At 40.9% G+C, this 17145-nt stretch overlaps 1 protein-coding gene across 7 annotated transcripts in view; it reads right to left on the reverse strand.

Moving 5' to 3' along the window:
* Positions 1-677: 677 nt before the first annotated feature.
* The window catches only part of tead4 (TEA domain transcription factor 4), a 36447-nt gene continuing 19979 nt past the window's right edge, over positions 678-17145 (reverse strand). For 4 of the 7 annotated variants that reach the window (XM_080303806.1, XM_080303810.1, XM_080303807.1 and 1 more), the window contains 10 exons: positions 15594-15658; positions 12983-13054; positions 11353-11487; positions 10993-11036; positions 10663-10724; positions 10360-10490; positions 9625-9798; positions 5623-5763; positions 4041-4193; positions 678-1790 (listed from right to left, as the gene is read on the reverse strand). In XM_080303806.1, coding sequence (XP_080159932.1) covers positions 1677-1790; positions 4041-4193; positions 5623-5763; positions 9625-9798; positions 10360-10490; positions 10663-10724; positions 10993-11036; positions 11353-11487; positions 12983-13054; positions 15594-15658 — 1091 coding nt within the window. In that variant the 3' untranslated portion in view covers positions 678-1676. The remainder of the gene's footprint in view (positions 1791-4040; positions 4194-5622; positions 5764-9624; positions 9799-10359; positions 10491-10662; positions 10725-10992; positions 11037-11352; positions 11488-12982; positions 13055-15593; positions 15659-17145) is intronic. The other 3 variants (XM_026172254.2, XM_080303808.1, XM_080303811.1) reach the window with 1 other exon arrangement.

Below are 17145 nucleotides of genomic sequence, written 5' to 3' on the forward strand. Positions count from 1 at the left end.
TGATGTGTAAGGTTTCTTACAATACAAAATATGGCGCCTTGAAATACTACATTTGTGATTTGCTTCTACACTTCTTCTTACACCGATTCTAACCTACCAAGTTAAATCAAACTAACAAAGTGTAATGTTGCCAAAACACCACTAGATGGCAATCGTCACTACTGTTAACAACATCTGTGTCTCTACTACATTAAAAAAGTGTATTCTCTGCGCTTGCTGTAGTAGTTCTTTTTTTTTAAATATAAAATATCGGATGCATACGTGGATGTGATTAAAACTGTGAGCATGTAGTGACACTGCCCACCAAAAAACCCACTAAGAGAAAGTAAAATGTTGTTACACATTTATGTTGATAACTAATTCATGATTTTGGTCAGCTATTTAGCAAAAATAGCTGAAATTATTTTTTACTTTAGCCTCTTAAATGTGATGATTTGCTTACACAATCCTCTCTACATTAACAATCAGAGAAAATTAACGACCAACAGGTTAATCAGTCATTTTAATCTGCACCCTTAAATACTTACTTTTTGGTTTCCGGGGCCTCACTGGAGCAAAAGCACTGCCATCTGCAATTAGTTTTGACTTTCTTCAGCATGAGGCTGTTCATCCACTATAGAACAGTATGGTGCTCATCAACAACACCTTCCAAAAGTAAACTGATTTACTATGCACACTTTAAACTTTCAATATATTTATTTTATCACCTTTCCAGTGTGCACACAACATACTGGGAAAGCTGTAAAAAGCTGTCAAAGGAAAGTCTCTCTGACAGCTCTGTCAAATCCTGCACATTTTATAATTCTCCTAAACACGTTTATGCAGCGTGTAGCAGTTAGTGGAAATACTACAAAACCAGCGAGGACTTATGTAAGAAACACTTGTATTTTCATGTGACACCTCAGGGCAAGTTACAGATGCAGACAACTTCGATAATCGGCTTACAAGTCCAAATCTGGTTCAAGTTAGCAGTGTTATTATGTGCCTTTTGTTGCAGTCAGACAGTTTTCAATCAAAAAACAGTAAGACAAGAAACATTCAACATCAAACAAAGTGAATACAAGTTCTTTTAAATCGTTTTAGCCACCTGTCAACGTAACTCTGTTAAGAGAAGGTTGTGGCACTGTACATAATCGCAAAACATTGGCACAAAAAAACAGTGATTTTTTTTCTTTCGGATGTGCAAATAAGGGATTCTCAGTATACTTTTATTATTTTTCCCATTTTTATATATATTTATATTTAAGTCACTAGATGGCACCCTGAGGCAGCCAGACTTCTCTGTCACAAACATCCCCTGCACATGCATGTGTGTAAAAGAATCTAAATTAAAAACAAGCGCTAGTAAAAATGAGATGGAAAAAAACACCACCAATTACAACTCTCTCATGCAGGTCTTCTTAGCTATGTTTGGCTCCTTTGGCATAGAAACCACAGTGTACACAGTGGTCCTCCTCTTCACACACAGCCAGTTTCAACTTCCACAGTCCCAAATCTAACTCTTGTTCAGCAGTAGTTGTGTTCCTGCACAAACCGTCACAGCCTGTGCTTCTCCAGGCTCCCGACCGCCTCGTATGAATTCATCTTGTAGAGGAAGTAGTCTATTGTTTAGTGTTGTTGCTCACCGGTGTGCTACAATGGGTCTAGAACTGGTAAGTTCAGAGTGAGAGGCCGTGTCAGTCTTTGACTAGCCTGTAAATATGATGCTGCGCTCCGTGCTCGCTAGTGGACACCTCGAAGACGTAGGCTATGCACAGCAGGGTCTCCAGTGTGTCCCTGTTAGTCACCACCTGTAGACAAACACAAACTGGTGTCATATTGTGAAGCTTCGTTTGTCGTGTTTTTACTTACAATGTAAATTTACCCACAGTTTGGACAACACCGATTTTTATAGCTTCTTCTTATTTTATTTTATTTTTTGTGGTTCTGGCAGAGCCGTGGCTTTCTGCTACATCACTAATGAAGTGAGCCTGCCAGCTAGTTTAGGCAGGCAACTCGAGCTCCACTGCGTCATACCCACGTAACATGCCTCCCTCTTCTCACGCCGATACCGAATACACCCTCCCAATTTGGCAGTTGATTTAAGCAGTAAAGTTTCCCGATGCTCACTTGGACATCACATTGCCACCAGTTCCCTTCATCAGTGCTCGCCGTTTCAACCTCTCCACCAGCCCAGCATCAACCTTTAGGCTGTGGGGATGGTGGATAGGGCGTATTTACTTATCGCTTCCCAGTTTTAAATGTAGCACATTCATGTGGAGTGATGAGCTTAGAGCCTAGACACCTAACCCTAACTAGTCTCCCTGGCCGGTTCATTAGTTAAATATACTGACTAATTACTGACACATACACACTAATAATGAGTAACTGGACACACAATCCCTTGGCTGAAATGGTGCTATTCTATACATAAGGCTGATATGTATCTAAAGTACTGCTTGGCATTCATGGAAAGGCAACATGCATAACATGACAGGAAAAAAAACTCCTTATGTTTAACAACGTTGCACTGAAAGCAACTTTTGTCACATCATTGTGCTCAGCCCTGCAGCATTGTCTGTGTGTATTGTCATCTATATGTATGTGAACATCTGTGTATGAGACGTTTGTGGTTCATATGAGCTAAATAACTCCATTGAGAAGCCTAATGACATGCTGCCATGTAGTCATCAGTGTGGGCTCAATATGGTCATTGTGCCTTTGCTAGGAGTGTAGGAATGGAGCCTCCAATAGAAGAAACACATTTTTAAAAACCCTGTCTTTTAGGCCCCTCTGGTTACTATGACAATACACCCCACTATCCACTGAGGAGCACACCGGCTCATTCAGAAAAGTCCAACTAGAAGGCATAAAATTAAAATGGTTCCAGCTGTTTCTGGTCTGTCATGGTTAACCAATTGAAATGCCACAGCAGTACTTAGCTGAAGACCACGGATTTCCTGTTTCACACCGGCTACAAAGCAGGGTGAAGTCATATATATATATATATATATATATATATATATATATATATATATATATATATATATATATATATATATATATATATATATATATATATATATATATATATATATATATATATATATATATATATATATATATATATATATATATATATATATATATATATATATATATATATATATGTAGAGTTTTTCTCAATAGCCTTTTTTCCAATGACAATAAGACCATGACTGAATAAAAACCAACGCAGGAGGACAAAAACTATGATGACAAGTATTAACACGCTTGTCAACAAATAATAAGATGAAAATATTCTGGAGAGATGAGATCCAACTAATTAAGTTGTATAGAAAGGTGGGACAAATTTGGAAGTTATCCAATCAGAACTAATCACCTATGGTTAGACATGCACATTTTATCTGCCCCCAGTAACAGTACACCTTTTTATTTATTTATTTATTTTGGTTGGGGGGGGGGGGGGGGGGGGGTAACAGTTGCTTCCAAGCTCCTTGTTTCTCACGAAAACATGACAAAATGTCAATGCTTGGGAGAAAGATAAGAATAGAAACAGGTTGCATTTGATATTGAAAATAAGACCCTTAAAAGAAGACTGACTGTGTGGACCAAAACTTTTACACTTTATACTTTAGTCAGCTGGATAATCGCTTGATTTGATTTATTCAACTAAAACTAGACTAAAACAAAAAGAATTTAGATGCCTAAATTACGACTCAAACAAAACCAAAATTTATTTTCTGTTGTTGCATATTTGTAATTAGTTAGCAAGTGAATCCAGGGTGAAGTAGTGTGGAAATATATGATTTTATGAAAACAAGTGATTATAGTTTTGTATTCTCCATTAGTATTTACTAGTTGGCTAAACTGTTTATTTTGAGTCTAGTTTCTGAGTTGTGATGTGAAATACTTCGACCCCACTCTGCTGCTCATAATTTGAGTCCAAACTATATGATATCAGTGCAGCTTAAGAGAAGAAGCTTATTTCTTGTCATTAACAGCCTGGGGAAAGGTAAGCTGCAGTTTTATACGTACTACACAGATTTGAAAGTTGGTACCTGTAAGATAGTGAAGTTTTCCAGTACGCTGTTCATCATGTACTTCTCCGGCAGGTGTTTAAGCTTGTGGATAAAGTTGATCATGTATTCGCACAACGGAGAGCGGTGGATCCGAAACACATAGCGTCCATTTTCGAAACGCGCGTACTCCGTCTAGGGGAACAGACACATACGAGTGAAGTTTAATATCTGCGAACATATATCACACTGAAAGAGAATTTAAAAATGTATGGATGAAATGTGAAATCTGTTGCAAAAACGCAGGGATACATAGGCCACTGAAACTCAAATGGATGCATTGGATATGAACGTCTAGGTCTACTGTATGTGATAAGCAGTATTGTTTGTAATATAATATACCTAATGCGGCATATGGCATGCCAGATATGACAATAAACATATTTCTTGTGACAACCGTAATCAAATAATGAAGCCATTAAATATCATCATGTGGCCGATTGAGGCAGATGGCTCTACCTAGGGATATGTGTGTATGTGCTTATATTGTACAATCCATCAGCAGCGAGTGGGGGCGGGGCAGCTATTGTGTACGGTTAACGGGAAACATAACAGTTATTCATATTGGGGAAATTTGTGAATCGCGTCAGTTTACAGACCACAGATCAGCAGTAACTGACTGGAATCTGCGGTGGGGGTTATTCACTCCCCAGTGTGATAAGTGTGGCTTTTGATGTGGTCATGACCTCTTTATGTCGTAACATCACTCTTCCATCATTCAATCGGTGACGCAAACTTCCTGAATTGGAGCCAAATATATACGTTACTGCCGATAAATGGGAAAAGTGGAAGGTGTCAGTTTTGTAAAGCAGCTAAACTAAAAAATGATACTTACAGGAAAAAAATGGCTGACTAATAAATGTTGCTTAAAAATTAAGTGGTCACATTTTGTAATGTATTAATTTAATATTCATATCTCACCAACAAAAAAAATTGAATCACTGATGACTAAAAATATTCCTCCAGCTGAATCTAGTTTTGGATGAAATTCACATCTTCTCAATAAGAACATTTTTAATAGCGATTAAAATCTTTCAAACATAACTATCTTATTTAACAAAAAAGCTGCAAATTTAATTTTTCTCAGTCCTGACTAGCATGTAGAGATATCCCAGTCTGTTGCTGGGTACATTTCCAGAGTGACAGCAGCTAGAATTACAGGTTATATGACGTTTATTGGTCCGACAAGAGTTTTTTTCATAAACAATTCTCATAAAAGGAACAGCTATAAAATCATAAAATGTCATTTCTGCTCATGTCATAAATATTTCAAAGGGCCTCTTTAATAAACTCTGAAGACGGCATTGCTCCGAGCCAAGAAGTTAGCCACATCTGTTAGATAACATCTCTACTGGGACCCCAAACAAATAAGAGGAAGCCTGACTCTTTGCCCAATGGGCACATTTGGATGAATAGGCTGGAAAAAGTAAGAAAAACAAATTGTGCCGAAAACATATGCAAAATAGTGCAAAAATTCCATTAACATGGCAGCATAAGTGTATATACTCTAATAAAAGATGACATAACAAATGACACTTGACACCTTCCAGTATCGCATTCTTACCTCAACTTTCTCCACCACCTGTTTGCCAAAGGAACAGACCTTGGTGGATGAGGTGATAATCATGTTCTCAGAGCTCTCGTACTGGCTGGACACACCATAAAAGAAGCTGCTGTCATCCTGCAGGTTTACACTAAGGTCCGCCTGGAAGGAAGAAAGAGATAATGTGTTAATATATACTTGGCCAAAGGGAACCATGGTGATTAAAACAGCTTGGTGGTGTATAAAGACCTACAAACCTCAGCCCCTTTAAATGGAGATGTGTGCACTACCCATGCACCACACTGCACATTCACATACTTGAGGATAAACAGTTCATACAGCTCTGTAATCTACAAATTTCCACACCTATGGATCTCTGCGTCAAAGGTGCTCCGGCTCAACAAAGCTTGAGAGGTAACCTTGGTAAGCCAAGAAGTGCTTACAGGACAGATCCTCATTTACCCAAGTCGAATCCAGCCTAAAGATTGCCAAGATGTACCGCCTAGCTCCCCTCTCATCTCTTCATCACCCCGTTCATCTTCATGGCTCATATAATTCCTCTGCCTCACTGTATGTATAAGCGTGCAAGATGATTTTGCATTCCAGTGGCATTGTGTTCACTCTACTTACAAGAAGCGTCCACTGGATTTATCTTGGACTTGTAGTGTTTCTAATCAAAAATCACAAAATCTATATAACATGTAGCAGCCCGAGGCAAGACGATAAGTTGCATAGATTGTGAAAAAGAAACTATTTTGACATCTGTCATAAGCAAGAACCAAAAGTGCTGGAATGCTGAAACGTTTCTATGAGAAGAATATGGCCTCACAAGTTCAAAGGCAGCTTAGATTCAACTTTCTTTATTCTCAGATGAAGCAGCTTCACCCACCTCTAATCCCCCCACTGGCTCAAGTTTGAACTGAGGTGAGCATAATCAGATTTTGGATCAGACTGAGGTGACGCCTCTTCTGTCAGACAGCTGAGCTGCTTTACCTTTTCCCCTGTCGGGCTCTTGTCTCCTAATGGGCCATTGAGACACAGCTCAGCCTCCTCTCATCTCTTCATCACCCCGTTCATCTTCATCCCTGGCTCATGTAATTCCTCTATTTGTCTTCATCCCTGGGGCCTAGTGACCCTCCTCAAACTGCCATTCCCTGCTTCCCTAACAGCCTGCGAGGGAATTCATCCAATTACAATCAGCAGCGTGCAATTGGCTGATTAGATCATGGTGGGCAGGCTGGCTGTGTAACAATTTAGCAGAGCCAGCTCAAATCAGATTCCCTCTGCACTTCAAAGGCGTGAGACAATCCGTTAGGACAGGGCCACGGGCGCCGAGGGGGTGAAGGAGAGGAAGATGGGGAGAGGAGCAGGGCAGAGAGTGGCCGACAGGGAGGTTTGCTGGAAATTCAATCTAGAATACCATAGCTTTGGAGACGGGTCAGCCGCCTGTCACCATCACCATGCCAACCTGCGCCTCAGCACACCCCGAAGTCACAACCTGCTATGTGGCTATATGACTGCAGTGATACCAAATAGCCTCTTTCCAGCTTTTACAATGGCTTAAATAAGGTTATCATATTTTCAGATGTGTTAAGGATTTCATTTTGCTTATTCTCATGGCCAAGAGCGTCTTTTCTGGGGGTTTCTCCACTGTAGCTGTTGAAATACCCAGCTGTTTTTGCAGCATTTCTGGGTTTTGTCATGGATGCCTTGAGAATTGGAGGACCCCCTTGGGACATGATAAAATGAACAGGCTTGGGGGGAGGGGGGGACAGTGTTATGAGCTTGTTTTCCTCTAGCAAGTTGGATATGTCATAACTGTTGACTCCACCAGGCTCTGACATGAATCAAGAGAGTAATATTTCACTGGTGACTTGTTGGGTTAATGCCACCCAGCATTTCTCCTGCTATCCCTATCTCTTGTTCACACCTTCTGTGTCTCTATTTCTACCTCCTGCCCGTTATTGCTGTCTTGCTCTCTTTTCTTTCAGTGATATATGGCGAGGCTACTCATCCCCTTCTTCCCCTCGCCCCCGATTCAAATGCCACAGCTCGACCAGCTGCTCTTCCCAACCCTGGAGTAAACTACTTCCAATATGGTGCCACTCACCAATGTCTTTTATCTGTCTACAATAAATAATATGTAAGTCAAGCATGTGAGAAGGGTAATGGCATACATACGAAGCCATCTGGTGGAATCGGATGCAAGGCGGCACTTTGAACCTGACATTCAGCATCTTTGGAGGCGTCACACAGCAGCAGTTAACGCTTTAATATACCATGTCACCTTGACATGGCCATATTTTTGTGTGAAACGATTCAGTAATTTGTTAAAGCAGTAAGATTTGACTGTTTTTAGTTACTTCAGCCTCCATTCTGCCTCAGCCATCAACATGCAAGCAACACAGCAAAGTGGTGAAAGTATACACAAGGCTGTATGAAACCTATGGCTGTTTACAACGCTTCTCCTCAAACGTACTTTCAACTCATTTTAAGCTTAAAGGTAATTCCACCCCACCCCAACGTGTCAGATTCGGCAACTGTTGGATGCCGATCTGTTTATTGAACATCAGTGGGAAACACTGAGCACTGCCGTCTGTCTCAGACAGCAAAACCTCTGCTTTGGATGTGTTTGTCACATAGATTTAACCCCACACAACCCTTCACACACTAAAATAATGCATAAGCCTTAACTGTCTGCCCATAGCCAAGTTATATATTGTTGTTGGATTCTTATAAACTCACTAAGTCTTACTGGTAAATAGACCGATTGTTTTATCTACTCTACACTGTCGTCATTTACCACATTTTTTTCTATTTTCCTATCTTGGATGAATCCACTGGAGGGCAACTTGGAGTTCAGCATCTTGTACAATAATACTTTGACTGGAGTAACCAGGGAACCAGTGATTGAACCACCAACCTTTAGGTTAGCAGATGACCTGCTCTATCACAGCCACTGGCAAAGAGGCTGTCCATCCTTGATTTTCTGTCATTTATTTACTTCAGAGTTGGTCCTTTTAAAAGTGTTTTTATTTGATATTATGTGGAGAAGTGAGGCAAATACTAAAGCAACATGGCCAGAGAAACAAATCAAAAGAATGAACAAAGTCAATGTCTGTGTCTCTTGCTCTCTTTCTCCCTTCTCTGTCCCATTTTTATGTCCTCAACTTGGAGTTTCCTCAGATTTCCAGTGGATAATCGGGAATCACACTACCATCTATTCGTCTGCTTGTATCTTATGCTGACTTTGTTATCATGCTTTATTCCCTAAATCACTCTCAATGTGTGATGGTGGGGGTAATGAGAGTGATTCGTTGTTGTCTGTGTGTGTGTGTGTGTGTGTGTGTGTGTGTGTGTGTGTGTGTGTGTGTGTGTATGCACTTTTGGTGGGGCTTATCTATAAATAAGAATATAAGGAGGGGGTATGAGGGTTGGTCAGTCTAATAGTGCAGAGACAGGTGTCTCGGATCACATTTCTCCTAGTGAAAGATCAGGCCTGCCACTCTCCCCAAGGTTCCTGTCACACACACACATTCACACACTCACATACACACACATCACAAGCAAATATACAAATACGCACAAGGCAAATGCATGTTGGACAGCAAGGCCTTCTTTGCTGGCATATAAACCACCAATCGGGTCAGGGAGCCATGACTTTCCATTCATTCTAGCCCTAAATCACACTTAAGTTCATTTAACTCCAATGCTTAAGCTATCTCAACACAGTTAACACCGCAAGGCCATTAACAGCCAACAGGTGGTACAAAACATTAACAAGAGCATTCACTGTACTCTCACTTCACCTTCTTGACTTCAGGAGGATTATATGATGATGTATAAAACATGCCACACACAGCTATCATACTGGGCTTTATATGGAGTAAAAAATTACAGTGGAGGTTTTCATCTGAAATTAGTTTGAGATAAACGAAGTGAGCTTAGAAGGAAGAAACAAGGGAAGATCATATAAAACTATTAAGAGATTAAAAAAAAAACAAATGCAGAGAAATGTTTTACCCAGAACTTGACGAGAAAGAAAGCGTTGGGTGGCCCCTTGTCAAACAGCTCTTTCAGGCCCCCTTTCTTCTCTGGGAACTTGTCATAGATCTGCCTGATGTCCACCGACTCCAGATAGGGGTCGCTGTAGCTCGGATTGGACTGGCCGATATGCACAAACAGGTGCTTGTTGAACTGGAGAAACAAAAGTGCATATCAGGAAATGAACGCATCCAGAAATGGCAAATGTTTCATTTGCTGAATGCCGAGCTCTGTTGGCTGCTATCTGACATCTGTTATAAGAAGCCAGCCGCTACATTTGATCGCCTTCATTGTGATATCCCATCACCTGTCTCAAGGGTCCCACCCTTTTTCTTTCCACTTGCAACATTCCTGATCATCTGATGTGTTGTGTGTATTCTTTGAGATCATCTCATGATCTTTTTTTAGTTGCAGTCACACTTGGATAGTTCAATGCAGTTTTCAATTGCCAGATTAGCTTTTAACATCGGCTTTTGCCATAAAATAAAATCAAAAGTAGCAGAAAAGTTACTTATTGCCTTCAGAATTTGTAGCTTTACTTTTGTTTATAGGACAAAAATATTTCCTAATCAAGGTATAAGGACCACTGTCAGGTGTAAATGAAGTGAGCAGGATTCTTTTATTTATTCATTTTCATTTTTTAAGAGTAAGCCTTTGTTTCAACTATGGTAATAATAACGCTAACTAAACCACTGATGGATCCACTTTACTTACAGTCTCCGGGTCTTGAGGTTGCTCTAGGAAGGCGGAGAACTCCAGCATTCGCAGCTTGGAGCTGGCAATACTTCGACCCTGCCAAGGGGGGGCACCAGGAGACATGGACAGCCCCTGTGTGTTATCATAAACTGCAGAAGGAAAGGCCGCAACCATGTGAACGTGTCGTTTGACTGTGACTTGAGTAAAAGTTGATAATGCAGCAAAATTGCTGCGATTTGTGTGAGCATTATGCAAGCTCTTTATGATGAGCTGGGTTGTCTCGGCACTTTGCTGACACGACAGCCTTCTGTCAACACCCACCTGTTATCGGGGCAGGGCCAGACGCTTGCATGGCATAGCTCTGTTGGGAAAAGGGCTTAATGCTGGAGAGAAGAGACAGACAAGAGAGGGGGAGAGACATTATGCACCGTCTTGGCCTCATGACCCCTTCTCATTTACTAATTGGAGCACCTGACCTCTAAAGACGCAGGAGCTAGAGTGGTATGCTGAATGTCAGGCAGCTGAAGACTTTTCTTTATAATTGCACTGATGTGTTTTCATTTGCTTTGAGATGAATTCCCCAGGTGAAATTTATCTGATGGTTAATAAACTTATAGCATGAGAAACTAATGATAGACAGCAACTACTTACTCTTCATGGCTTCCTGGCTGTGCTGGAAGTGCCCCGTGCCAAAACTTACAAAACAGAAAGAAGGGAAAGTACATTAAATTGTTGCATCATACCAGTAATCCTCATACTGAGGTGCTTATTATGTATTCAAGATGTAAGCCTGAGCTGACAAGTGCTTCTTAAAAGAAATCAAGCTTCCTTATTCACAATTGAAAGGTAAAAATTGTAAGCAGACAATCTGAATTCACCAAATAACTCGCCTACCAGAATATGATATACATGTACGAGTATATGATTTTTAAAACATTTGGATTAAACCCACAGAATCCTTGATGGATTCTGTGCTACTGCTCAGGGTTTTAGGAAGACGTGAAGACTCACCCCACCACTAGTGGGGTAAGCTGGCCGAGACAGGCCCTGGAGAGCCATCTTGTTCTGGAAGGCTGTGGGCGATATGATCTGGGCTGATGACATGGTGGCCATGCTCTGGAGGGCCTTGTCTTTGGCAGCCTGATCCTACAGAGACAGAAGACGAGAGAGCACGAGTAAGATTAAACAGACAGTAGAAAGCAAAAGGACAGCACTCATCAGACTCCATTTAAGTCTGCGTCCTACTTCTCCACTAACACAAGCAGAGCCCTAAAAGGGGAAATGAAAGGCAGAGGCCAGCTTGCATCATCGGTGAATCCCTGCCAGTCAGAGAGCTGCAGAGAAGGTGATATTACAGTCAAGGACCTTTAGGTCAAGAGTTAAGTTTATTGCTTTGGCAGGGGCAAGCCAGTGATGACAACTAGCTTCTGTTAGAGGTCATACTTTAAGTCACTGCAGGCAACGGGGTGATATGTTGATATATGTTGTACATATATTTATTAGTTTCAGGTTGGCCATTCTTGTATTTTGCTCGTTTGTGTTGTTGTGTTTGCACATCTCTGTTGCTTGTGGGGCTCGCACACAAGAATTTCACTCGCATGTGCTGTGCCAGTGTGCCTGCACATGTGATGTGACAATAAAAAGTGATTTGATTTGATTTGATTTGCTTACCATAACAATCCCAGAACTGGTAAATTCTAATGTCACAAAAAGGATTTTTTAAAAAGAGATAAAGGACAAAATGTTTAAACTATGAGGAATACTGTAAAGTGATATCGCTCTTGTTTTTGAATCCACTCCTTCAGCAGTCCGCAGACCACAGAGGACTACAAGCACTTGCCGCCAAGCCCAAATGGGCAAGGCCACGGGGTGCATTCTTCTTCCCAGAACTGGCTAACACAAGGGCATAGCTGAAATATGGGGGGTACATGTGGCAGGGATCTCAGTTACACCAAAGACGCATTTAAAAAAGGCCTGTCACAGGGGCCAACCCTGTGACCAGCGCAGAGCCCTGCCAGCTGAACCCTCGTGGCTACCATCCAAGGCGAGGAAGAGTCCTGTTGCCTGCTGTGACTGCGACTATGCGAGCGCATGCGGATGAGAAATGCAAACTGAGAAAGTACTGGGGGGACAGGGATGTGTAAATGCTCAGCGTACCACTCGGAACACTTTTATTGTGGCACTTAATAAATGTAATACCTGGCAGTAATAATGCAGGGATTCATATATTTCCTGAAAACTGTGTTTGGATCATCATATTCACAGGCGTGCACAGAAAGCCTCGGGCTTTGGGGAAACATGTTCACATTTCACTGAAATGTGCCAGCATCGCATTTAAAACCGGCACCAATTAGAGGGTGCAATTAAGATAGCTGGTCATTTGTGTATTTGTTTTAAAGGAATGTGAACGACAGCGCTTTTTTCTTCAGTATGAAAGAAAATAATATAGGGTAATTATATTTTCACCCCTTTTCCATCTGTTACTGCTCAAGCTGATTAATATCACCGCATTAACGGCACCTCAGTTCTGATACTTTGGTCTGATTATAGCCTGAAGTCAAATCTAGCAGTAATAGTGATAATAACAACATCTTGAATAGTCAAAAGCATTTTGAGAATGTATAAAAATAGTTTGACTCACGTAGCGTACCTTCAGCTTCACCTGGATCTCCCTGGCCTTCCGTCGAGCTAGAACCTGGATATGACTAGACACCTGGAAAGCACAGACAACAAAAACAACTGAATGTAATAAACCACAAAAACGGTCTGTTTACATGGTTTTCCCACTGGTCGAGCTTCCTCGCACAGTTTAAAAGACAAAGGCAGGTGAACTGGAAACTCTGGCCAAAGGTGTACATGTTTGACCGCGTGGCAACTACGAGCTATTCTTTTTCTAATCCACGGACGATCAGCAACTTTAAAAAACGGTGTTAATTTAAACCTAAGGTCAACTAATATTAATTACTATTACATGTCCAGTAGTCAGAGACAAACATTATCATCCATCTGAAGTTGTTTTCAAGCCACATGTGCATCACTATAAGTGATCCCTTTCACGTTGTCACTGTTATTTGATACCTGTTATTTGATAGGAAATGTATGGTATATCCAGGGGTTAAATTAGGATTTATGAGATTTATGGTTTATGAGAAAAGTGAACCATTGTCCACTGAGTTTAGTGCCTAGGAGTTTATTAAAGTAGTTACTTTTTTCTTCTTGGATACTCAGAGTTGCAAAGACTGTTCCTGGGAAGATTTGTTGCAGCTAAAATTTTATGTGTTATTTTTCAGTCCTGTTTTCTCTTGGTGTGTTTAAAAAAATGTATTTATGTACAGTGCTTTCTGGTTAAACAGCCTTTTAAATGAGGAACACTGAAATCTGTAAAGCCCGGTGAAAAGTATCAACATTTATTTTCTTTTTCCGGGAATTCTGACATTCCAGGTGTGCATATAAAGAAAAGATACCACTTAGCAAAAGTGGTATCTAAAGTAAACCTATAGGCTGAACATAGATTTCTTAACCACCTGTCTGTTGCCTTATTTTTTATATACTTAAATGATTAGATAGGTTTCATACTCACAGCAATATCACTTTTGCAAATGATACTGCATTTATGGTGCAAAACTGAAATTCCTTCAGTAATTGAACACTTTTAAAGAATAATGATTCTCTAGAGGAAATAATAATAATAATAATAATTAAAACTTAGCTACAGTTGTGATGGATCAATCCTGAGCACAATCCATGTTTTCCCAATGATCTCACTGTAGGAACTGAATACATGCGTAGCACAGCTGTCTGATGTGCACAAAAAAAACCCCCAAAAAACCACACAGTTTGGATATGTAAGACCAAAATGAAACCCCAGAGGACAAATGTGCCACTTACTCAAATTGTGCACAGCTCCTTTTCTCACTTTGGAGATAGAATTAGCTATTATTAATCTCTGGCTCTCCTCCACAGTGTGTCTTTTGTCCTGTCTTCCCCCCTTTCACCACCAAATGGTGGCAGCAGATGGCTGTCCCTCTCTGATTCTGGTTGTTCCTGTTAAAATGATTTTTCCCTTCCCACTGTCACCAAGTGCTTGCTCATAGGGGGTCATCTGATTACTGGGGTTTTCTCTATACTATTTTAGGGTCTTTACCATATGAAGCATCTTGAGGTGACTGTTGTTGTATTTTGATGCTACATAAAGAAATTGGATTTAACTGAATTGTTTAACCTGCTGCTGTGTGTTACTGAAGTCAAAGAAAAAAGAAGTTTTGATCTGTCTGCGGTGGTGCATGAGACAGTGTCTAAAAGCAGATCTCAAGAGTTGGATGTATGTTTGTAACGCAGAGCTTTGGTGTGCGTAGCTGCTTTAACAACAATGTGGTATAAATGCTTTGCATTTTGGGCCTCTGCCACATGGAGATGCTTACATGGATTCAAATGTTTTATTCCCTTCATTCACTAATAAACAAAAACTATAAAACAAGAAAAAAAACAGTGATAGACATGTAACTGAAATGTATATACTTTAATAAAACGATAAGTAAAAAGTGTACAAACTACACACTAGTTCAAGTTTCAGTTTTTAAGTTATGACCTGTTAAACAAACTCATTGATAACTAATTTGCTTTTATGTATTTTTATTGAAACACTGTCATTTTCATCCCATTTCTCGCTTGAATTCTATAATTATGGGGTCTATAGTCTTATGTAGTCGTTCTGGAGAACAGCAGTCAGTTTGCCACAGATAAACCAGCAGGTGTCCCTCTCTGCCTCCAACCTGTCTTACTACTCATCTCTGATCTACCACTGCCCCTCCTTCTGTTTCCATCTCTAATCATCTCTTTTCATTCCCACAGTGTCTCCGACAGATGACTTAGCAGAGACCCTTTCTCTCCACATCCATCACAGCCCCATACATCAGTTCTTCCATATCAGATACCGGACTGAGGATTGAGTTCCAAATCCCTCCACGTCCTGCCTCAGTTTCCCATCCAGACCACTGTTTTCCCCAGCTTCGTTTCCCTACTAACAAGCACCAGATCCACAAGGTGGTGAAGATACAACACCGACACATGATCTTATAGCATCTGTGCATTGGGCCACGGCCCTAAATCAATCATCATCTCCAGCCCTCCAGGGATTGAGGGTTCAGTGGGGGGGGATGTATAGGGTGTTGGCGCATCACTCAACAGGAGTGGATTTTCTGAAGGGGTTCAAAAATAGAGGCTGCTACAAATGGTATTTGCAGAGAACTCACCTGCTTCCTGGTCCGCGTTTTCCCTGTGCGAAGTTTGATGTATCGTGCAATCAACTCATTTCTTCCTGCAAGGGTCCAAAAAGAGAGAGAGAAAAAAACATATTTTACTTTTTAATTACAAGGACCAGTTACTGGAAATTTTACAGAGGTTTGAAACAGATCTAACTCATCATCTAGTGCATTGCAATCGTACTGATGGACATGAATTGATTGTCGCGGCTTCTTTGTTAGGAAAACTGAAACAATTGAATAGATAAGGCAAGACAATCTCTGTTTACGTGTTCACATATCAGGAATATAATCAGCAAAATGAATAGCTTGAAACAGATTTGCCTGAGTGTGCACATTGTTGTAAGCATTTAGATGGCTGTACGTATAGAGAACTTTGCAAACGCACGTGCCCGAAGTAACCACAAGGCTGTCAAATGTGTCAACGCTGAAGGCAGAAAGTGTAAGTATATCGCTAAGTTTACATGTCTGCCTGTGAGAGAGCTTGCATCAGTCCCGGGGTGACCCCCCCCCAGTATACGCTGAGCTCATATCCCCACAGTGTGTGCCTGTGCTCTGCCACTGCTGACAGACAGGTCCAATTGGCAGAGCAGGTGGAGGCTGCAGCCATGCGATCCTCAGACCGGACTCAGGACAGACACGACACAGGCCACTGACCAAAGGGGGTGGGTCTGGTGAGGCTGTAAGACAGCTGGTGTGTGTGTCAATGTTTATGGAATATGCTTTTACGCCTGCAGTAAATTTTGAGCTTGTTCTCTCCCATCCAAATTCCACAGTTGCTATAGAGGCCAACAATCACGTGGTTTCTTTAACTCATCTTCCAAATTAAAACTGCAGTGTAAGGCCTAAAATGAAAAATGCAGCCTTCGTTTGTTGTTGCTACTATAAGTGAAGGTTTTACAGGAAATGGTTCAACTTGTGTGTTTGTGTGTTTCTGTCATACAAATGTACACTTTGATTATAGTCATTTGTTGGGCAAAAATTCCACATATTACCTGGCTGCAATTTCTCAACCATGTGACTCTTTTGTAAGTGTAAATGATCACAAAATAACCAGTTTAATGTCAACGTGGGTGCTAGGAAATTCGAAGAGGCTTTTTTTTCATAATTGATTATTCAAGGGAGCAATTAGAAACATATTTATTAATGGAAACCCTGCAGCAACACATTCACATTATTTTAGGCACTACGAAAAAGCGAGGACACAGACAAACTCCCCGGATCACTCACATACTGAGTGAATCACTCTCGAAGGACCTCTCGTGCACCCACGCAAACTCACAAAAATATACACAACCAGTCACACAAGAGTTTGCTAGTCTTTGCACCACCTCTTAAACACGGTCATTTTTCCCCTGGCACCACATCTCCATGTGAATTAACACACGGATCAGTCACGACACACAACCTGGTATAAACCCGTCAGATTTTCCCCTCACATAGTGATGTTTGGGTCAGACCTCACAACGCTACTCAAACCGGCCAATCAGATGACTCTGAATGATGAAAAAATGGAAACCTAACACCTGGCTCAAGCCCCATC

Source organism: Astatotilapia calliptera, chromosome 7 (assembly GCF_964374335.1).
Source record: "Astatotilapia calliptera chromosome 7, fAstCal68.1, whole genome shotgun sequence".
Taxonomy (NCBI): Eukaryota; Metazoa; Chordata; class Actinopteri; order Cichliformes; family Cichlidae; genus Astatotilapia; species Astatotilapia calliptera.